The following is a 25,639-nucleotide window of genomic DNA, read 5'->3' as shown; positions in this document are numbered from 1 at the left end:
AGAAATATATAGCTAAAGTTCGGATAGTAGAAATAACGGTTGATGACGTCATCGCACTTCAAATATTACAGACGGATGCTGGAACCGGTAGAATAAAAGAAATGTGTTTCATCGATTTTCTAGAGGTTGCCACCTGGTAAGATTATCTGTTATTTGTACTGATATTTTTTCATAACAGAAAATAATAGTGGAGAAGAAAATATTAGCATTAAAATTAACACAGATTCTGCGCCGTGTTCGTTACGATTATTAGACCCTAACGCATATTTAATGCAGGGTAGAAACTGATAGAACGTGCTACTTCCGTCTGGTGGATTCTACAAGAAAGGGTTTGTGACTGCAATGGTGATAATAAAGGTTAATTCGCCAGATTGGATTAATGACATGGTCGTCCGAGAGTTATACGTTGGTACGTCACTGTCTTTTGAATGTATATGTGTATTTTTTTTTTACTCTCCTTGCAATTTTGATGCGATAAAAGACGCGTGAGAAAAGTCGAATCGAGCGGAGGGTTGTGGTCACCGTTGCACTCCATTGTGTTCATTTATATTACTGATAAGGTGATTTCATGTGGTAAGAGATTTCGCCGTACTTTATTGCTAAAACGTCAGACTCCTGTGGTTTTATTAATATTATTTTGATCCGTTGTCGCGGGGCCCCTAGGCCCGTGCCTACTCTGCCTATTTGGTAATCCGACACTGACCTTATTGGTGTACTAGTTAATGACCTGATTTTCGGCATGCATAGATATGTTAAGTTCTCGATAACTGTGCTTGGAAATAAATGTAAACATCCCGTGGACCTTTTGATTGCAAGAGTTGTATGCATTTTATCTCTCCTAATATATGCCTCTAGCCTCACTTGTGTAGCATGACTAAACCGACTTAAGTTTTCAAAAGTGAGCTTTGCCTGCGAAGGCGGTGATCTGCTCTTGCTGCTCTACTGTTTTCTTGAGCCAATGTCATCGGTTCGAAAAGGATGAGACAGGCAGTCTGAAAGGATAGAGACACGCTAAATGTATCAAACTGCTAGATAATTATTGATGATATTTCAGTATAATACCATCTTACTGTGGGCTGGCTAGCCGAGATATTTGGGGCGTCGTGGTCAGGTCTCGATCAGCTGATTGATGGTTGATTGTGTTTTAAATTTTATGCAAGTAAACTTCAGTCATGTCAGGCAGAGGCAATGTAAAGAAAGGTCAGTCGCCTAAGTCTCGCACAAAAACAGTGGACGTGGTCATACCATTACAGATCATACCATGGCAAGTGGGTCTCCAGTTAGCGAGACATTGGAGGCATCCCGTATTGAAAGAAATCCTTGCTGAAATTAGAGAAATGCTTGTTAGGATGGAGCAAACAAAATGATGATTTAAAAGTATCACTGACTGGGAAGTTGGATAGGATAGACACCAATTTTCAGCATCTATTTTCTGAAATAAAACATGAGCTAGAGGATGTTAAAGTTAATAATTCTTCTGATAATGATGACTTGAAGAAAAAAAAGAATGAATGAAGTCGAAACAAACGTGCAGTTTCGTTTTCAATCCATTAACAAGCTAGAGAGAAAGCGAACATCTGTGTTGGAGGTCCATTTAGAAATTATTAGTGACCAAGAGATAAAGCAAACATATGTGTTAGAAGTCAATTTAGAAACCGTCGTTGTTGTTGGTGTTGTTGTTGTTGTAGGGTTTAACGCCATTTTTTCAGCAGAAGGTTGGCTGTACATGGCGGTCAGTATAAATCGTGAAGGATGAACCCGGGAAAACCCCGGAAAGAACCAACCCAACAACCCACAAGAAGCTACTTGCAAGTTTTTTTACATACACACACTGGCCGAACTCGAGACTATCCTACGCAGACAGGGGTGAGATGGCATTTATCCGTAACGGTGAGCGCTTTAGACAACTCAGCCACTCGGGGCCCATAGAAACCGTTAGGAAGCTAGAGAGAAAGCGGACATCCATGTTAGAGGCCCATTTAGAAACCATTAGCGAACTAGAGAGAAAGCAGATATATGTGCTAGAGGCCTATGGAGAAAGATATAAAAGCAGGCAGAGAGAAACCAAGCAATACCATCAGACAAAATAGAACAACTTCAAAGAAAAGGATCCATTTAGAGTCCGAATATGTTGAAACATGCTTTGTACATGTTCAGAGACGTCGCCGCTACAACCAAGGACCCAAACCAATAAAAGTGAAGTTTACTTTCTTTGAGGACAGATAAGCAGCAATTTGGGGAAAGATCTTAAGGGGAATACAGACTTACCTCCGGTCATGCGAAAAGCTAAAGACGTATTGGCAAAGGAGGTATATATTTTAAGAAATCCATCCGGTGAGCCAGGAATGGAAACAAGAATCAGGAAATGGGCACGTTGCTAATCGTAGAAACAAATGAAGACACCACCTCTCCATCGCAGGATAACAATGCATCAATCTCTAACAATAAATAATTATTTAATAGATTAACAATGAACTAATAAAGAATTCATATGAAACAAAATTATCGACAAGTATTTGATAGAATTATGCGTTAAGCAGTCAAATCTTTTATTACAGAAAATTGGAATTTTCTCACACTGCATGAGGAAAGCTCGCTGACCAGCATCATTAATTTCTTATAAATGTTAAAAACAAGTGAGTTCTACATTGTAAAGAGAAACAACGTTGACACCTGTACATGGTCTCTCTCTCTCTCTCTCTCTCTCTCTATATATATATATATATATATATATATATATAATGAGTAAATTAATTATTAGGAACGATTTATTAGGAAAAAAGTATTAATCTTGAAATTGTACTTCCATGAGAAGACATTGCTTATAGTCAGGATTTTTTAATTAATTTACTTGGGAAAAAAGTCAAAAATGGCAAAATAATATACATAGTAAAAAGCCATACAAACTATTTAGTTATTGTGGAAGGTTCATTTTTTTTCAAGATAACTCTTTAAGCATTTTTTCTCTTTTCTTGGCAGAATCCTGGCAGATTCCCATATTTCTTCCTCTATTACACGCAAAGGTAGCACAGGTAATCAAATTTACCGATTACTTAACAATTGCAGTTAAACATTGGTCTGTTTTTGTTTCAGAACCTTTTGTATTTAGTTAGTATTCTGTCTGCATAATGTGTTAACCTTCACATTTTCCTTGGTTTGCCTGACTATATGTAGCAGTATATTCATCTCATCATTTTGCGGAGAGAGCTTCCCCCCCCCCCCTTTATTTTGGTCTTCTTTAATCTGCGCATGAAATTGATTCGTATTCCCTTATTTTGAGTTAAAATGCTCTGCTTTTTTATTAGCACTGGCCACGTAAACAGTTAGATATATATTTCACAAAAATATTGTGGCCTGGAAGTATTGCAAATAAAAAATGCATGCGTTTACTGTCAATTATCATGGAAATCTTTTAATAAAATTCAAAAGGAGTTATCTCTCTCTGTGATGTTTGCACGTATTGGGGTGGGGTTCTTCCAATATAATTTAAGCAAATTAAATTGAAAGTTCCACCCTGGCTCGTGAGGTTAGAAAGTTAAATTAGTGACGAGGTAGATTTACAGCTCTGAGCCCCCAGTCAGCAATGCCGACGGTTAAATTATAGAGAACATGAAGATGAAAATTCAATCAATAACAATTTAATAAATTCGATAAATTAAAACGATAACTTCCAATCACTCGTCTTTCCCGCGACCAAGTGACAGCCTAATTCATCCCGTGATTTACAGTGTGAGTTCGATTTTCCCCCTGTCCTTGCATTTACTCATCTCTTTCTTTCCCGCTAATTCCTTCCTTCTTTCCGTTCTTCTAACTCCTCCTTTGTCTCCGTTTCCCTCTCTGCTATCTCCTCCTCCAATTTCGCTCCCAGACTTCATCTTCTCCTTTCTTCTCCTTTCCTCCTCTACTATCTCCTCCTCCAATTTCGCTCCCAGACTTCAACTTCACTTTTCTTCTCTTCTTTCTTCTCCTTTCCTCCGTCTCTCTATCTGAGACTACGGGACCAACCTGTAACTGGTCTGTCCCTCAAAGCTTCCTGTGAAAAACCACAAGGCGTTAACATGTTTTATCGAACCTCACCTCACACTATATCGACAATTAATCATCAGATAAGCTATCACGGTTTCGGTCACGCATGCATACACGTCGAAATTCCCACACACTTCTTGCAGGGTAAACAATGGCGTAATAACACGGTATCAGCGAATTGTTATACAGACATCAATACATTGCATCACGTCAGTATATACACATATATATTTAATCTCATCGTACTACAATCTGACAAAAAACAATCAGACGCATGTCTGTACATTACACAAATATTCAACAATGGCAAAATCTATAATCATATGAACACATGTGTTAGTCTACTAGAAAATACCCACATAGCGAATTACAAAACTCTTACGACGGCTAGCAAGCTATATAATTCTTTACAAATATCAACTCATTTCTTCAAAATATGCAAACATATTAACAAAACAAAGTAATTATTCGTACTACGATTCTACTAATAATAAAGTATACATACGACTTACAATTAAAATGCAGTCTCATTCCACAAAGACCGAACAAATATCCCACTGACCTTATTTGAAGCTCTCTCTGTACTTAGAATTTCCTGCTCTAAGATTTTCCCGCCAATAACGAATGGCTATTCGGAGTTACGCTAACCTCCACTCTGGGTAATTTCTCTTAACGAACTAATTCTTGCCGGAAGACGCGGAGATATCATTCTACCCAAATCAAGGTCTCTCCCCTATCTCGATTCTGATTGGGTGGCGCTGTGACCCTGTCCAATCGTCTTATCGGCCAGTTCAACCTATCTGTCTGTTTGCAGGGAAAAGAAGTTAAGACACTCCCACTTCTTCAGGCAACTTCTTTTGATCCTGGATAAACATTTCCACACCTAGGTGATAATTGGCTATCTGTAGCTTCGCAACTCCGAGGTCCGGCTCTCCACTTCTAGCTACGGCAATCTTATGTAATGGATTAATGGTAGCCTGCGGCAATGTTTAACATCAAACAATGGCTTGTCAGAATTAGTTTGATTATACATGTTTCAACTGGGCTACTCTGGGTCGGGGTAAACATGACACTCTCACTCCATAAAATTCTGTTTTGCATTTTTATTGTTTTCTGTTTTTTCTTTTTTTTTTTTCTTTTTTACTATCACTATGATGAGTTTGAAAATTTAATTTTTGTTTAGCGTCTGCAGCTTTGCCTTAATATCTACCGAAGCAATTCTTTGTTGTGGTGGTTTTGGGGGGGTGGGGTTTTGGGGGGGAGGGTTGTAATATGTATACTGATTATGTGTTCTTGTATTCCGTTGGAATTTAAATTCTGAAAGATCCATTAAATTTGAAAATAGTGTGCAACTGATGCAATTGGTTGCTTGAACAGATAACGACTTAACAATACCGCAGTCAATATAACACACTACAATATTCTAAAGCACAGTTTGCTTATGCTTGTTTGTTTCAGTTAGAAGCTTTTAATACTTTCAAATAACGTACGCAGAAATATACTTTAACATCGCTACTGCATCGAGTTATCTCCCTTACTCCATAGAATGAATATGTTTTAGCATTAGTTAGTATGGTCTTTTGTACTTTGGCTGATTCTTGCATTTTAGCATTGGCTGCCTTGCTTTGATACCGAACTGAAGTGATATGCTGTTTGCTTTCTGTCACTAAATAATGTAAATAGAAAATCGCTCTACCAACACTGATTTTTTAAAATCCTTTCACGGTTCTTCCTCTTACGTCATCGTGAAATTTTTTGAAAATTAAAATAAAATGCTTCAGCTCCTTTGGGACTCAAAACTTGTCGCAAATAGAAACCTATTTTTAAATGGGTGATAAGGGTGGTCTAGTTGTTTTAGATCTAAATAAATTTGTAAATGCATTAAAGGCAGACCTATTAAATGGTATTTTGGATCAAAACATTAAGAATACGCCGAAGATAATTTATTGAAACGCACTTTCTAAATATGACTGTAAAATATATTTTGGAATGTAACTTCCAAGAATAGCATCGGACCGGCAATAACCGGCCTCTCATCCACTTAACAATCAGGATTCACTCCTCCGCCGACACAACCTACGACGAAGATGATGCTTTCATTTAATCGCCTCATATGGCAAGCACAATGACCATTGTGTCTCGATTCAGTCCCCATGCCAGCAATCGGGTATGTGACAAATAAAACAAAATGGTACCCAAGTTAACCAGGATACTAATATTTTGTTTCTGAAGTACGAACGTACCAAATTAACGGATGCACAAAAGACTGCAACATCAATAACAAAGTTAATAACAAAGTTAGGATTCAGTTATAGACGTTACGGAATATGTGTGCGGGTAACAATACAAAAATACAATTCTCTCATAAGGAACCTATGTGATAATGTTAAGCTTTGCGTGGTAGTTTACTTCAAAGAAGTAAATGTGTCAGAGGAAAATGTGTTAGGGAGAAAACTATATGGTACCTGTGATTATGAGAGATAAAATAATTGAAACGTCATAACAAAAGAAATCAACACTTAATTAGGATACATGTACCGTATAAGTACCAGGGTATACTAACTATACGGGAATGCATTTACGTTATAAATGAAATAGCGTGTGTCGTTGTATAGACAATATAACATTATTCAACGTGATATTGTGTAACTCATGTTAATATATTCAAATTAAATTGAACTCATGGTTATTTACAGTTTTGTTAGAAAAAGCAATCATGGCACATGTTAGATTTGAAATTAATTTGATCACACAAAAAGTTATAATCGCTGGAGTTCGACGCACCTATCTTCCAAACTTAAATGATATCAATAACAGAAAGATACATAATTTAGTAACAGAGCCTTTTAACGTTTGTCAAAGCGCTATGTAGGTATTCTACTCTTTCACTGCAAGCTTGTTGATCATTTTAAGCTTTGGTGGGTTTTACATCCTTGATAAATTGTTCCATTGCTGCTGCAAATGAAGATAACTTCCGAGCCTTGATCAGAGAATGACATAAAATATTTTCATTGAATTTTCCAAAAATGTATACACACTGAGTAAGCGAATATTTTCTAATACGATATCAAATATCAACTTACCAATAGCTGGGTATACAATGAAACATTACGACCCACATAATGTAAGTAGTTAAAATAAAATATTACTAAATTTATACTTAAATGTGTGGTCAAATCCAATTAAACTCTTATAAAATCTTCAAGATAATATTAGTGCAACACAAATGGCGTATATAGAATAACTAATGAAAAACAGGATCTGTAGTCATGTTATATGATTTTGTCCAAAGCTTTTCTGCATATAATGAAATTGATATACCGGGTTGTCTTATGAAGCAACTAAGAATAGTACGATTAAATCACACTACCTGTTTACAACAATAGACATGTAATTTAGTTAACCTTTTAAAAATATAACCCATTTTTAATTGTCACAAGTTTTCATACAGCAACTTAAACACAAATTATTGCACATTAACTGTAGTGTTTTTCGTCTGCTTCCCTGTTATGATGGTATCGTCATCCTGTTCGTACTTCTCCTTACTCTCTGATTTAAAATTTCTATTCGACGTTGAATGTTTTCATAATTTTCAGTCTTATAGATTGTGTACCTTCGTCTTTACACGTTAAAATACCTAAGTCATAGAGGTACCACATTCGCATTTTGTGTGCCGTATCATGTATCAGTTCACAAAGAAATGGTGCATAAGAAATATAGTCAGCTAATACATTATTTCCGGCATATTGTTGCTGTAGTATCAAATATGTATGATAACGTCATACACAGTTTTTATCCCTCTAAAGACGTAGCACATTAATGTTTTGAACTTCTCTGCTTTTATAAATATGTACAAAGAGTCTGAGAAACAAAAAAGAATTGGAGGAATATTACAATAAATATGCATACACCTTTCTGAAAGGATTCGGATTATTGGGCTGTGTGGCAGCCTGCACCTTTCTCTATCCGAATGACACCCACCCACCCCACCCCCATCCGTCATTTAGTGAGAAAACTTTGTTGTCGAGTATGCGCCTACACTGCTCTGGGGAATTTAATGAAATTTTACAGGCCAAATCACTGATTTGGTTTACATGCAAAATTACAACGTAGTTAATTTCCCAAGATCTGTTTCTGTATTTTGAAAGAGTGATTTCTATACAAGTGCATGGAGTCTAGATTAATGGTTAGTGTGTATATATGCATGAAAGGGGATAATTTTCTCCCATTGTTCATTTTTGTCAAAATATCCGAAACATGGGTTGTTGCGGAGTATTCTCGAGAACTGGAATTCCAATAATATCTCTGTACACAGCAGAGTTTAACTGCATGTCAGCACAATGATGGTTATATGATATAGCATAAAATCAATATTCTGAATAGATTTATAGTATGATAGTGCAACATAAAGCAAGAAAGACAAAGCTAAAATACGTGGCGTACTAAACGATCACATTTGAATGCAAATATTGTAGATTGACGTGACTTATTCTGGACTACAATAGGAAACCGACTGGAACTTATAAGGCCAAATGGTTGGTTTTTCTAAGCGAAATGTTTACTAACAAGTCTTGATAAATTGCCAGGCATAACATGAGGAATCCTGAAAAGTAGAATGAACTGCAGAATGAACATTGTCATTTCTCTTAGATTACAAAGAAAAACGTAATGAAGCTTTTGAAGCTAAGAAAGCGACTGATAAAGAAATGCAGCAAGGTTTTAGATTTTTCAATTCGCTTTTTGTTGGGAGGGATGTTTAATTAAATAAACTGCCCCCAATCAGCATAATTTAAGAAATAAATTTGAAAAGCGAAACTCGTTCTCCTTTTTATAGACAGCTGGAAGGATTTATATATATATATATATATATATATATATATATATATATATATATACATATATACATATATACATACTATAATATAACATTAGAAAATAGGGTGCTATTGTAAAATTTTGTTCTTGGTTTTGAGTTTATGGGTTGCTTTTTATGTTTACATTTATTATGCATTTCAGTTTAATGTTGTTGTTTTGATTTAACGCCATTTCTCAGCGCAAGATAAGGGCCTCGGAAAACCACTCATCCTCTTCGTCCGGACAAGAAACAAATTGGCTGGGTTGAGTAAAACTGTACTATGTACTCGTTCCTAGGCCGAGGTTATGCATAATTGCATATTTAGAGTAAATATGAGTTCATGTTTTACCCTTTACTTGCACCAAATATTCAACATCACTTAGCACTGATCGTGCGTCAAATATAGGTTACTTTAACATAATATGCCTGCTTGTGACCAATTTATAACATGGGGCAAAGGAAGCTGATTTCGTACACAGGTACTCGATGTAAGCTTGATGCTAAAATGTGTTAAAGTCATTAACATATTACGTAGTAGTTTCATAAGAAGCCCTCGAGATCTCAGTGGCATTCACGTTTACAGTGACACTTTTCAGTAATTTAGGCATCATTTGGAGGTGGAGAAAGTTTCCCTTGCACCAAACTATCACACATCTGCATGAGTCAAACCTATGAAGAGTTGAGAGAGAGAGAAAGAGAGAGAATGTAATGTGTTTGGTCCGACAATGTTACACTTGTCCCAGGGTACCAGTATTTTCAAGACTGAAGCTTTCTTGACACATTGCCCCTCCACCAGATAAGTCTATAAGCAGCACCGGCCGTAGCAACGTGGGGCCCCGATTTGGATAATTTTGGCGGGACGCGCGGGGTACCCACGGGCGCAAGGAATTTCGAAATAAACTTTTAAATAAGTTTTATATGATCTTGAACATAACATTTTCTTCCATCGCTTTAAATAAGCTTTCTCTCTATAGATATATTTTTACAAATTAATAAAGCGCGGGTCCGACTGGGCCAAACCGGTACAATCGGCCAAAGACCAGCCCTGTCTATAAGTATGCAATTACTTTTCACATGACGGAATTTTGCCAACTTACATCGGGAACACGTATTTTATTTCTTTCAGCCGAGTTACACCAACTTTCAGATAACACATACCATTGTAATCTATTTATATAGAGCATATTTAATTTATTGTCATGACCTAGAAACGTTATTATTCTTTTGGTCATTTAGCAGTCTTCCCGTTTATGTTACCATTTATTAATTCTCTCGAAGGGAGGCTTGATTAAAGATGATCATGTAGTACAAACACTGGTGAAAATTGACACAGATTAAATTCTACTTTTAAATGCAGGTTACCGACATTTGTCTTTTGACAATCACCTACACACTTATGTAATATCCATCGGCGTCATTTATTGTTGTTGGCGGTGGGGGTGGGGGGCTTGACATTGTATTAATAAAGCTGCACTGTCTTGAAAATACCTTAAAATATCAAAATGATTTATGTATGACTTAAAGGCGTCACTGTAAACGAGGATACTACTACGAAATGAAGGACTATGAGTTTAACTGCAATTGTTCAAGCTAGAAATCTCTTCTCTTAATATATGTTTAAAGGGGACCAACATGCAAAACTAAAATTCGCACAAACTTCGTATATAATTTGCTGTATGTATAAGGTTCATTTTCTGAGATTTTTTTTATCGTTTATTCTTACTCGTTACGAAGAAATGTATGAAAAACCGATCATCTCTCCCGATCCGTCTTGAATAGAACAACGCGCTTCCCTCCCCCTGTAAAAATAGCGGGTGTGACGTCATTTGAGACACTGTGTACACACTGGCATTGTTGATCATGAATTATGGAGAACTCGCCCTGGTTGTTAAAGCTTTATTTATTGTTGTATTTCTTCAACTAAATAACTTATCAAATCTAGAAAATTTACAGCTTTTAAACTTTTCCATTTGATCAACTCCGCTTCTGTACTTAACGAAAAAAGAAGTGGCATCCATCCCTTTTGCTCTGCTCTTCAAATCATTAAATGCATTTCCATTGGAAAAAATAGAGCGGGTGTAAGCATGATGTGACATCTGCAGTTTTATACATGAAAGGGCTCCAACATAATAACTAATGTCATCATGAGACGACTTTATGGCATGGACCTCTATAACCCGAAATCGACTGAATTCTTGCCGTGAATAATCCAAACGGTTATAGTATCATCTCTCTAACTGAACAGTTTAATCTGATTGCTCATTGAGATTTGCTAACAATTGACGAATGTTACTTGAACTCGATAAAAAGTATCATTGACGCCTACTCAGGAAATCCGGTCGCTATTCAGTTCAACATAATGGCTAATGCACAGAATTCGGACGGTTTCTAAAAGCTATCATGTATTACGCACATCTTTTAGTTTATTTCTTCTTTTTTGTCAGTGTTCGTAATTTTATTAATTCTCAATTAAACAAACTATTTAAAATTGAACGAGAAGTTTAAAAAATATTTCACTACTAAATTGCCGATGCACAATAAACATGATTACGTTATTTTATTATATATAACAATACCATGATCACGCGTACTAACGGGATTTTGTTATTTTAAATGCATATTTGAACTGCTCAGCGTACTTGGGACATAATGAGAAGATCATCTTTAAAAACAAATTTAAATGTCACATTTAAATCCTGGACTAAACTGAATAACATTTCACATGGTCCGAATCAGCTTGGAAGTTTGGAGAATCAGCAAGATATATGGGCCGAATCAGTCAGCGATTTGTACCGAATCAGCCGGGTCCGAATTTGAGAGTAATTACCACATTAATCAATAATGTTACTATAATAGATTTATCAATCAAGAAAGTTAACAGTAACATTTGTTTTAAAAAATTTTAAAAAATTGTATCGTGGTGTTCAGGTGTGTGTAGTTACAATAAATCTAACGAGTTTATATGAGCACACAGACTTTCAATTATAAGTGATTTATTTTTCTATTATCGACATTACACAAAAAAGATGAATGCTGAATGGGAAGGAGGTGTTTATTATAAAACGAGTGGAAAACAGTCTTGAACGTAAGTGTGGAAGACAAAATGCATATTCATCCGATGCAGTTACATACTAAATCCAACGTGCATAATAAATTGATGCTGGAAACATTGAATGAAAAAGCGTAAACATTTCTTTAATGTTATTTCATTTGGTAGATAATTTCTTACTTTTCATAGATGGAGAAAAAAAAAGAGTAAAATAATTAAGGACTGTTCCAGAACTGCTATTATTCACGCAATTTAGAGCTGCGCATTGAACCATCTTGTTTCTACTTGACACTTCGCTGCACAAACTGAATACAACTCTTATACGTTAATCGTCTCAAATGACGTCACATCCTGCTTGTATGGAAGGGAGCTAACAAATTCGGGGCAGGTTCTTTCCGTTTGATCTCGTAATACAGGACAATATTTTGTATGAAATGTTTGTGCAAATACAATAGATGCAAAGAAACAAATAGTCGGGATAGATTATCTACACAAACTGCTATATATCCTTCTATTTACAATAAAATTGTGCAGGTCCGGGTTTTCGTCCCTTTTAAATAAAGGCCCAAGCGGACATATACTGAACATGATATGTTCATGGTTTTGACACATTATTTATCAAGCTTGTACCAGGTATCTGCAGTTCTTTAGTAAAAGTGGTAATAGTGTACTAGAGAAGTATACTCTGTTGAATACAATGAGGTTTCGTTTAATAATGAATGCAAATCATGATTATTTTGTTATATTTCAGGCAAAACGATAAAACATGAGCTAATCCAATATGCGGATTCAGGATGGAAGAAATAAAGAGTGAAAGCGGAGAAGGGGACAAAAGTCTACGATTAAGCAAGGCACTCTCAGAAAAAGGCATGACCCTTCTTACAGCTACTGTTAACAGAGAATCCCAATCCTATGAGACTGATATTTTAAATTGCTTCAAATTTCAAGACCAAGAAATCGTTTTCACCGGTAGTATGGCAGATGGAGCGGGGCTGTTGTACGGATATGGAAGAGTAGAAGAATCAAGTGATGTAGACGTGATAATGGTCCTTAAGCAGTTGCATGTATCTGAAAGCGACATCTCGGACAATGATTGGATTGTAAAGATTACTGATCCACGATGTATGGGCTACGTAAGACTCAAAGTAAAACGACGTGATCCTGTCCTTGCACATTATGAATGCCTCGACGGAGAATACATTTCCAGCCGTCGCCTAATGGATAGTATTGCAAGATCATTGAAAAAACAAGGTAGTAAAGTGGAAGTGCATGGGCCTGCCATAGCTGAGGATCTTACACCGAATGTGATACGAGAAAAGATTAGAAAAAGTAGAAGTATCCCTAAATTTCGATTTGACGACCCCTCCTTCGATACAAAGAGCTCACATGGCGTGGACAAGACTGACAATGTCATCGGTTTGGAATGTAAGACATGGCCAGCTGAAGCAGAAGAATGGAGGACGCGAAAAAGACAATTTGATTGGCCCAAAAGAGATTTAGTGGAGCAAATAGTAGAAACTGGGTGTATTTTTGCTCCTGTCGGACACAAAGAGTCACCATGTAACAATTTGCAATGGAGAATATCGTTCAACAAAGCGGAGTCTATGCTAATAAGATCGTTCAATGAAACACAGTGGCAATGCTACATTTTGTTGAAAATAATAAATACAGAAATTCTTAAAAGGGTGTCACAGGGTAATATCACATCCTATATTATGAAAGTCACGCTATTTTGGGTCTCAGAATCTATGCCACATGAAGAATGGCAACCAGAGACGTTGATTAAATGTTTCTTGGATTGTATTTCGCGGCTACGTGATTGGATTACATCGCGTAATATGCCAAACTACTTCATAATGAAACGGAACATGTTTTTAGAATCTGAGTTATCATACGAGATAATTCACGATACCGTCTTAGTTCTAAACAGGATTGCTAACGATCCCATTGGTGAACTTTGCCGTTTGGAGCGCCTCCGTGATTGTTTCAGCTGTTCTTTGGACGAATTAGAGTTTCAAACTTTGCTTTTGGAAGTTGAAAACTGGCTTTATTGCAGAGTTAAAATGGCCGAGGCATATTACCTGTATGGCAACCAAATTTTACATGAGGCATGTGAGTACAAGAATGTACCAAAAAGTATCCATACATGTGAAACTGTACTGGAAAATTTGTCCAGACTTGGTGGATACGCAAAACCTATGTGTGATATTGTACAAAACTATTTGGCTGTACTTCATTATGCTAATTCCATGAGGCAAGACAATGCAAACTTAGCGTGGGACGAAAAAGAAAAGGCAATGAAATACTTTGAAACAAGCAAAAAGGTAGATTTCACCAATGCTCCATTGAGGATGGCAACCTGTTTGCTGAAGGAGAGGTGTTATCAGGAAACGCTTTGTCTGATCAAACAAGCAAAGGCTTACAATACTAAACTCGCGTGTATGCCACACTATAAGGAGCGAGTTAATAACTTGCATAAAGAGGCTCTACAAGGAACTATCAAAGCGATAGATGCGGGGAAGATGTGGAAGGATCTAAGAAATATCCATCACATAGTTAAAAGAGACATAAAAGAAAAAAATTTACAACAAACCATTAACTCCCTGAGATCACATTATAAATCCGTTGCGGACGTTCTCACTTGCGCATGGATTTATATTTGTTTTGATGTTATTTTCACATCAGCGGAATTATGTGTTTTACCAAAACCAGTGCTGTTGGAGGCTATGAAGAAAGACACTCAGGATAAAACCTTTATTCTCACTCTCGATCCAAGAATCTATGCATGCTACCTAAGGTTTCTGTGTAAGCTTCAGATGAGCAGTTCCAAAGATATTTGTAAGAGATGTCTCTTTCATCTGAACAGGGCTATCATAGAAGGTCCAGAGAAGTACCGACCACTTGGTTTCAACCTTTTATCCTATTGTTGGATGCAGTTAGGCTTTTACAGATCAGCAGCATTGTGTCTTATTAAATCCCTACAGCTGAAACCAGACAAAGATAATGTAGCGTACGATCACTTTCAGACAATAATCCGTATCTTGATTCAAATCGACTTTGGCAGTAACATGAAGGGCAAAGACCAAGACAAAGAATTATCTGAGGGAGCAATCATATATCAATGTACAAGTCAACTAACGTAGTAATCTGAGTCTTGAAAAGACACAATGTTTCACAATTTTTAAAAATTCAATTTATGGAATAAATCGACAGACTAATGACGAAACTTTTAAATATAATATTTATTAAAGTAGACCTATCCTAGAAGTTCTTGAGGAAGGTGTTAATGTAAAAATATAAGTTAAGCCGTTATAATTAAAGAAACAAACATTTTATAGCTTTAAACAACCAAATATTTGTAGAGGAATACTAAAATCCTTTTTGAGCAATGATAATACTTTTGTTATTAATTTTAATAGGTTGAAATGCACATTTGATGCAGTAATTAATATTTATATCGACGGATTTCTTCACCAAATGCATGCGTGTGAGATGAAGTATATGCACTTTTCTAACTGTTATGTGTGGTCTGGTTCAGTCGATAAAAAGGCATAGCGGAGTTCATGCACAACACATAGTTCATGAAAGAGAACTATTTCAGCGATATATAATGCACGAATGATGCATGAATCGAAATACTTCTCCAATGGGCCAGGCAACATATAAATATCCTAATTACATGTCGAGCCGAAAGGTAATTCAGATGGAGACAAGACTTTATTACACTCAGGTTGTAAAAGATAAAACATATGATGTATATCAGAAAAAGAACACGAATATATAGCATTTGATGATATTACTTAATGCGTTAACTGGGTTTACAATATTTGGAAAGCACAATCTAAAAGCTAACACATTTTTTTTAGAGTTGCACGTTATCTGTGTTCATTAATTAATAATATTTTTAAACGTTAGTTCTGGAAGTGTAAAAGTGAGATATACATTTTTATATTTGATTGTGAAAAAAAGAAGATAACAGATAATTATATGCATTCCCTGTTTCTTGAAATTGACATGGTGTGCATTATCTTTTATTATATGGAACATTAGCCCACTACCAGTTTCGACGGGTAACCTATAATTTGCAATTCTAAACAATTAAGTTTTTATATATATTTTTGGTAATGAGAAAGAAAAAAAATCTAAATCCCAACTAGTTTTAAATGACCTATTATTCAGACCTTTACATTTATTGATTTTAGCTGCCCAAGCTTGTATGTATTGATCTTTTAGATTTTGTTATACCGAATTTGTTAACCATTTAACTGATACAAAATGTTGATTTCTCCATATGTAACTTAACCCAACATCTAATATAGATTTTGCTTCAACTAACCATTTATTGTCATTCGAAATATCACCAGTGTTTGTATAGAAAAGAATACATACAATAAGATATTTTTTCTTCATAAACACTAACCAATTTAGCCTAACAGTTTATCATAAGACTTTTCATGTTGATAATTAAGGGGAAATGACCAAGTTCACCGTATACCATATTTAGAGTGGTACCTTTTTTGACTTTCAATATACTTCTGAGGAAAGAAAGACAAGTTTTTTCAGATTTCACAGTTCCCCAACTTTCACAAGCATTTGTTAAAATCGGCACAAAGGTTTGATCAGACAGTTTCAGTTGACAATCAATAATCAAATCTAAACTGTGTATACACTTTTTTAGTAAATGCATACGTTTATCAGCAATGGATACGGGTTATTCGGCCGTTGGAGAAGTTTCCGTTCTTGTGAAATATAAGACTTAAGTACTTATATTCATCTACAACATTAATATCGACATTACTTATCTTAAATTTATATGTATGCTTTTTTAACCAAATACGAAACTTTGTGTTTTCATCGTGTTGACTAAGTTTTCAGCTATCATAATATCTACTAAACATATCAAGAGTATTTTCCCTGTCAACAGGATTATCTGTGATAAGTATAGTGTCATCAGCGTATAAAAGCAACATAACACTTAACATCTTTACAAGGTCAGTATGTTTGGAAAGTACATCACATCCTCTACAACTATTTGCTAATAATAAAAAAAGATTCTAGGTCATTTAGGGATAAGAACACTATAGGAGATAACATTTTCCTTTTGTCTTACACATCAACCTTATAGACTGATCGCTAATTTTGAGGGGTTTTATTACTGGTATGTAAATAAAGGGGCCAAAGCAAATTAATGATAACAAAAAGGATGCAGTTGACATATTCTATACATTTAACTCACGATCACAGTAAAACTTGACAGAAATAAAAACTAATTACGAGTATCACCTGCGTAAAATTGAAAAATATAGGTAATTACTCTTTAAAGGAGTATGTACTTGATTTCAAAAGTCAGCCAGGTAGTTAATGTTACTTTATATGCACAAGTCTCTTTCTATATTATTGATGGTTAGGACTTCAGAGCTGTCATGCATATAACTTTTAACCGAGTTGCAGACCCCCTCATTGCGGCACTTGTGTCTTTGTGGCTGACTTTGTGATAATTCTGTGACAGTTTCAAAGCAAATAAAAATAGCCACTGTAAAAACCTTACATGGCTAGTGACCTACTTGTAAAGAGTTCAGCGTTACTAGTGATTCATAAAAATATCAAAGTTTAAATGACGTGACCTGTTAAAATTTCTAGTCTTGAAATGGAAGCTCAGAAAAGTATATTTCTATTCACCTTAAATCCATCCAAAATCTTTAGACTTGGTGGTAATAACTGAAGAGATATAGTAACAAATACTATCATTACTTCACATAAATAATTGCTTCACAAGGGCACCATCTGTGCAAAAAGATTTGTCAATGCAGTGCTTACATTGCACAAAAAAATGTATAACCAACTTTTATTCTATTAAAATCTGATAGATGCAAAGGAAGTCATTATGCTGAATACATTTTACCAGACTAAACATTTGCCAAATTAGTCATGAAATTTACAAAACCTTTGCAAACCTAATGTATCTTTTGTTTAAGAAAATCATTCCTTTAATCTGTCTTGAAATTTGCATTGCTGTTTGAAGGCAACTTAGTTGCTATTATTCTAACAGTGTAGTTATAAGTAGCAATTGGGATGTAGTACAGCTGATTCCATATTTTGTGGTCATTTAGTCATCTTTTGTTTGTGCCAATGGTTTCTGAGTCTAAAACAGTTTCTTATGTCCACAGAGGTTCAAAACCAAGTCAATTATTGAGGATTCCATCAAGCATTTTCTACAACATTTTGAACTTTTCAACCACATACACAAACAATATAGAGAAAGTTAACCTGAAGCTTTTGTCCTCACGCTAAGGACTTCATCAGCAGAATGATTTAATCTCTACTGCCGCATATCTTGGACAATATGTTAACATCACACAATATGGAGAAAGTTAACCTGAAGCTTTTGTCCTCACGCTAAGACTTCATCAGCAGAATGATTTAATCTCTACTGCCGCATATCTTGGACAATATGTTAATATCACTCACCATTCCATCGAGCAATGTTAACAGTCAGTAGAGATTGACTCAGTCTGCTGATGAAGTCCTTAGTGTCAGGATCAAAGCTTCTGCTTAGCTCTCTCTATATTGTTTGTGTATGTGGTTGAAAAGTTGAAAATATTGTCAAATATGAATAATATTACATACAGTTAAGCTTTCATCAAACCATCATGCATTTGTTTGTGTAAGGAGCAAGAGCATGCAGGCATGGCATTTGAAAGCTTGAAACAGACATTATTTTTATTTTTGGAATCCAGCCCATCCATCTTAAAATACACTAGTGATCAAACTTTTTAATTCATCTTTCATTCTCTTTGCAACATTAGGAATCTCAAGAACAAAATTAGCTTTATAATCAAAGAATGTGCTTAAAATTGTAAACAACATTGTTGCAACATGACACAAAAGATTGAATGAAATGTCTACAAATCTAAAATTATGATTTCATCAAATGCATTGTATCATGAAATAGTATCTAATTGTTAATACAAAATTAACTCAAAAGCCATGACCTGACTATAAACTGTGTATGGATGGTAAAACCCTCATCAAGGATCAATCTAGATACAGCTGCCATCAAGGAGAGTCACTTCTCACATGGGTATGATTGGTTGTTCTATCTAGGATCATACAGTGATTAAAAAATTAATCATGATACTTCTATAATTACCAATCAATTCTCACCGGCTGTAAATGAAAGGGGAATGGGAGCTAATTAATCAACAGCTGGGTGACCTACAGAATTAATCAATTGATGTTTCACACCTTGTTTGATTTGTGTAGAATAAAATTATTGACCTGTTTAACCAATCACAGATGCTGTGTAACATATGGTCTCAACTCTTTTTTAGCTGTTCATCGAGCTTTTTGAGATCTGCCTGAAACCTGTACCGTTTCATTTTATTCCAGAAATGAATCTAAAACAAACCATTTTTGACACAATAATTCAAGGTTATATACACTGTAGTACTTTTCAAAATGAAATGTGATTCATCTTGTCAAGGAATATATATATATATATATATATATATATATATATATATATATATATATATATATGTATATATATAGATATGCTTACAAGGAATAGGTATAAAAACAGCTATATTTTACTGGATGCATCTTGTTTTCTCCTTTACAGTAGCATGTTCATGTGGATAAGAATACAAAATTATTCACTGATATTTTTTTCAAGTCCAACATATGAATACACTTGTTTACTGTTTTCGAGACACATCATATTGGTTACATGAGTTGAGGTAGACTGTGTTTCTTAGAACTTTATCTGTATATCAATCTTTATATTAACTGAAAGCAAATAAACAAGAAAAGCACAGTACCTCCATTGAATAGCTCCATAGCAAACACACAAGAAATGGTTTTAATACTGCTAAATATAACTAATGCAAGTTAGGAACCCACAGTAATCCATATCTACATGCAACTTAAAATACTAGTACGCCACTATATTCTTGCACTGAGAACTTTTTGCACTTAAGTGTAGTCTGATGCTTACTTTGGTGATATTTCTAGGAAGCAAAAGTTGAAGAAACTAAATTGAATTGAAAGGTATATTCAATTTATCATGCCACCAATATTGCTCCATATGGGCACTTATCTCAATAAGAAATTCTTATTATTTGGGGATGGATAGAATACACTATGTTTTTGTTATCTATGTTATAAATTGGAAGCTACATCAAAGTCTTTAGTTTCAAAGTGTCATAACACTATAACTACACTAACTGTGCAAAATCAAGTTGTAGTACATCCTACCGTAATCCCTAAAAAAAAACATTAATATGTTTAATATTGTTACTCTGACTTTTTTCTAAGTTAAGCAGTAAATGCTAATCAGTGTTAATTAGTGAGTGATACCTTATACTGAGTAATGTCCTAACAAAGCAGTGTGATAACAAGGATCAGAACCTAAAAGTGTACTACTTAATCTGTTAAATGCAATTATAAATGGTTTTCATTAGCCAAGAAATAAAATTAAGTAAAATAATTTCAAGTGTCAATTGATAAAACAATTTAATGGGACCCACAACTATTCCCACTTCATCATAAAGGGAAACATTTTACTGAAGGCTATATTTGTTAATGACAGATACCAGTACTCATTAGCATAAAGCAGCATTAATATGTAAACTAGGATTTCAATGTATCTTCTTACAGAATGTTCCTTTGCATTTTTTTAATTTTTTTATACAAAAGATGACAACCTGATGGTACTATTTCAGAGGTTCAAGAATCATAAAATATAATTCTAGAGTGGTAATTTAAAACGTATATCTGTCTTTCACAGGACACATTCTATTGTTGAAACGGAATACTGATACCTGTACAAAATACTAAACCACATGTGAACCTTTCATTTTTTATCTCACTAAATACTTGCTAGAAATGATACTTTGTGCCCAAGTGCTGAATATGACAGCATTATGTCATTATTCTAACCCCAAAGACCACATCTTATTTATTTATTGCTTTCAACAAGAGCTGTAAACGATAAGCTGTCGCTTGTAGAATATTCATAAAATATAGCCATGTATCTAGAGATAATCAGAATATTTATATTTCTCACATCACTGTTGTTTATTTATGTTAATATATATCCATATGATTGTTTACAAAGTCATTTCACTTTTGGTCAAATAAAATCAGTGTTTTTCATCATGTTATAAAAATAATATTACATAATATGCACTATGAAATTTGTCAAACAATAAGCTCTTTTTTTGCAATGAACTTTCTCCATTTGATCGTAATGTGTCAAAGGATACATAGGTTTATTTAAATATAAGAAATAAATATACTTCTCTGCATATTTTATGAGCTTTTTTTAAAACCTGTACCATATCACTGTATGAACTAAACTTTAAGTGTGAAAACTTGTCTCAAAACTTTAACAACTGTGTCTGATTTGTCAATTGTGTTTAGCTAGAGGATCGGCCATGATCAGCGGTTATTACCTGATCTGCCATTAGTGTCTGATATGTCAGTGATGTTATGATACTTGCTCCAACATTAGTGTTTGATTTATCAGCGGTGTTATTACCCGATCTGCCATTAGTGTCTGATCTGTCAGTGATGTTATGATACCTGCTCCAACATTACAGTGTTTGATTTATCAGCGGTGTTATTACCTGATCTGCCATTAGTGTCTGATTTTTCAGTGATGTTATGGTACCTGCTCCAACATTACAATGTTTGATTTATCAGCGGTTTTATTACCTGATCTGCCATTAGTGTCTATCTGTCAGTGATGTTATGATACCTGCTCCAACATTACAGTGTTTGATTTATCAGCGGTGTTATTACCCGATCTGCCATTAGTGTCTGATTTGTCAGTGATTTTACGATACCTGCTCCAACATTACAATGTTTGTTTTATCAGCGGTGTTATTACCTGATCTGCCATTAGTGTCTGATTTGTCAGTGATTTTACGATACCTGCTCCAACATTACAATGTTTGATTTATCAGCGGTGTTATTACCTGATCTGCCGTTAGTGTCTGATTTGTCAGTGATATTATGATACCTGCTCTAACATTACAGTGTTTATCAGCGGTGTTATTACCTGATCTGCCATTAGTGTCTGATTTGTCAGTGATGGTATGATACCTGCTCCAACATTACAATGTTTGATTTATCAGCGGTGTTATTACCTGATCTGCCATTAGTGTCTATCTGTCAGTGATGTTATGATACCTGCTCCAACATTACAGTGTTTGATTTATCAGCGGTGTTATTACCCGATCTGCCATTAGTGTCTGATTTGTCAGTGATTTTATGATACCTGCTCCAACATTACAATGTTTGATTTATCAGTGGTGTTATTACCTGATCTGCCATTAGTGTCTGATTTGTCAGTGATTTTACAATACCTGCTCCAACATTACAATGTTTGATTTATCAGCGGTGTTATTACCTGATCTGCCATTAGTGTCTGATTTGTCAGTGATGTTATGATACCTGCTCTAACATTACAGTGTTTATCAGCGGTGTTATTACCTGATCTGCCATTAGTGTCTGATTTGTCAGTGATGGTATGATACCTGCTCCAACATTACAATGTTTGATTTATCAGCGGTGTTATTACCTGATCTGCCATTAGTGTCTGTCTGTCAGTGATGTTATGATACCTGCTCCAACATTACGTTTGATTTATCAGCGGTGTTATTACCCAATCTGCCATTAGTGTCTGATTTGTCAGTGATTTTATGATACCTGCTCCAACATTACAATGTTTGATTTATCAGTGGTGTTATTACCTGATCTGCCATTAGTGTCTGATTTGTCAGTGATTTTACGATACCTGCTCCAACATTACAATGTTTGATTTATCAGTGGTGTTATTACCTGATCTGCCATTAGTGTCTGATTTGTCAGTGATGTTATGATACCTGCTCTAACATTACAGTGTTTATCAGCGGTGTTATTACCTGATCTGCCATTAGTGTCTGATTTGTCAGTGATGGTATGATACCTGCTCCAACATTACAATGTTTGATTTATCAGCAGTGTTATTACCTGATCTGCCATTAGTGTCTGATTTGTCAGTGATGTTATGATACCTGCTCTAACATTACAGTGTTTATCAGCAATGTTATAACCTGATCTGCTATTAGTGTCCGATTTGTCAGTGATGTTATGATACCTGCTCCAACATTACAATGCTTGATTTATCAGCTGTGTTATTACCTGATCTGCCATTAGCGTCTGATTTGTCAGTGATGTTATGATACCTGCTCCAACATTACAGTGTTTATCAGCTGTGTAATTACCTGATCTGCCATTAGCGTCTGATTTGTCAGTGATGTTATGATACCTGCTCCAACATTACAATGCTTGATTTATCAGCTGTGTTATTATGTACGTATATATATATACTTGAGGGGCAAATTTTGTTAATGAAAAAATAAAAAATATCCATAAATGTCATAAATAAAGATAGATTTTGAAATCGATATCAAATCATGTATACTTTGTGACAATGTCATACTTTTCCACCTAATACAATCCAATGAAAAGTATTATTTTTGTTTCAATAAAGTCTGAATCAATGCCATAACACAAAAATAGACCATCTCATACACAGAAATTGGCTACAAAATATCGTGTGAATGCTAATATTTTTCAAGGATGAATATATACCATAATTCCTGTAATTTTGTACCCTCCAACTCTGCATACACCATCCATGACAATCATAATTAAATGTGTACTTTCTGTTGATAGCACTACTTATTATATAGTTACTGATTTGTGAACTTTAAATATTTATTGCTGAAATATTTTTAATATTTTTTAATTATTATATTTTCAATTGTGAAAATCATATCCTTATATTGCAACTCCAGAAAATAAAAAATATCCGATCATGCTAAGCAACACTTGATTCGTGAGTGCCCATAGAAGCTATAATTTTAGCTAGAAAAATGAGCATTTTCTAAGCTTAAGCAATAAACAGAAGCAACACTACACTGCATTGAAATTACTTTTCGCCAAATATATCTTACTAACCACCAGATTTTTGTATACAAAGTTATGTCCCTTTAACAAGTGTGACAACTATGCCAAAAAATATTGTTTTGCATTACTGAAATTGGGCTTATTTCAGATTGAACAAAATGGCAAAAATGTAACTTACTGCAACATATTAGGTTAGCACAAACCTAGTTCTCTCAAATTTTTTACATTCATTGAATAAATGCAACTGAAACTGACCTGAACTTACGAAAAGGAGGTGGGAGTGATTGCTGAAGAGTGAATTTAATCTTCTAAGCTTTAAATTCAGAAGCAGATCTGGTGTATAATAAATACAGTTTTATTTTCTCTGTAAATACAAGATATATTTTTATTTAGAGGTATATTAATTGGCATTTAAACTTCTGGATTTGTCAAATGTTAAAATTTCACATTTTGCATACCACACAATGAAATAAATCCAGTATTAACATAGGAATAGAACATATCCTCTATGTAGTTTTCTTCTGATCTGTAAAATGTTCATACAAAGAGTTTGACTGAGATGTACATTTGCGAAAAAGATTACCAATTTGTGTACCTAAAAGCATAGATTAAAATCATAGACATTTAAGGAATTTTGTCATTTTGTATCTTTGTAGTATTTGAAACATCATATTTGGAGGTTATAATTAAATCAAGAATAGAAGTTCATGTTTCAAATGTCTTCAAAAATCTACTGATATACCCTTTAGATATAACCAACATCCATAGATCAAATTTAGAAGTTTGTATCGATTTATTATTAACTCTTTGAAAAATCTGAGTACCCTGGCATTTAATCTTTAAAAATGCCTTCCCTGTGTTTCATGCAGGTTTAAATGACACATCCCTATGTATATGTAACTTTAGTAAAGTTTTAATCATAGTACCAAGAAATCAAACGGGAGATTGCAAACTAAAAGAATCACCATTTGAATCAATAAAAGAATTTCAATCATCAAAGAGCTTTGAAAAGTATCAATGTACAATTTAGATAAGTCAAATGACCAAGCATGAACGAGACTTTAACTGAGGTATTGAATAATGAAACTGGAGATTAAGAAATAAAATAATTGTCATATTTAAATTATGCTGAAAGGCCTTTGCTCATCTCGTTAAGAAAGGTTAAATGATTATTGTGAATCTTCTTGTACTTCGATCTACCCTGCTACTGTTATCTTTATCGTTGAGAAAATATAAAGAATCTTGGGTATGATCTCTTGTTGTCATTACAGTATCTACTGCTGTCCATTAACATCCGGACAGTGGAGTTGACAAAACATGATCCTTAAACAATATCATTACTGAATGCATTTTATTAAGACAGTCACTATACCAAAGCAGCAAAAACATTTTAAAATGAATTCAGAGGCCATTTCAATATTTTCAGTAGAAAGTATACCTTAGTATATGTCAAAGTAATGATCATAGCCCATTGTTACATTACAGTATTATGAAAAATAAAATTCATGACATTTTGTATTATAAAAGGGAAAATCGATGACTTGGTGAATTTGATTCTTATATATCTCTTTAAAGTGCTGCTACTGTTTTTGCTTGGAGAAACCTTCATTATAAAGTTCTTGGTTTCAGTACTTAAACACTACAGTTAATGACTGCCTTTTACTAATGATTTTAAAATGAGTTCTTTAGTCATTTGAGGTTTTATCTAATTAACATTTTATTGAGAATCATATGTTTGATGTACCTTATAC

General features: G+C 34.5%; 1 protein-coding gene across 1 annotated transcript; it reads left to right on the top strand.

The window, feature by feature from the left end:
• The first annotated feature begins 296 nt into the window (after positions 1-296).
• On the top strand, positions 297-25,137 carry LOC149804891 (uncharacterized). The gene is made up of 3 exons (XM_089945596.1): positions 297-409; positions 2,980-3,032; positions 12,682-25,137. Exon 3 carries the CDS (start codon positions 12,725-12,727, stop codon positions 15,071-15,073), a length of 2,349 nt encoding a protein of 782 aa, XP_089801722.1. The 5' UTR covers positions 297-409; positions 2,980-3,032; positions 12,682-12,724; the 3' UTR covers positions 15,074-25,137.
• Positions 25,138-25,639: the final 502 nt, after the last annotated feature.

This window comes from Sinohyriopsis cumingii, chromosome 2, assembly GCF_028554795.1.
Source record: "Sinohyriopsis cumingii isolate HCF-2022 chromosome 2, ASM2855479v2, whole genome shotgun sequence".
Lineage (NCBI taxonomy): Eukaryota > Metazoa > Mollusca > Bivalvia > Unionida > Unionidae > Sinohyriopsis > Sinohyriopsis cumingii.
Note: the sequence above shows the minus strand (reverse complement) of the source record. Positions and strands in the feature narration are given on the sequence as shown.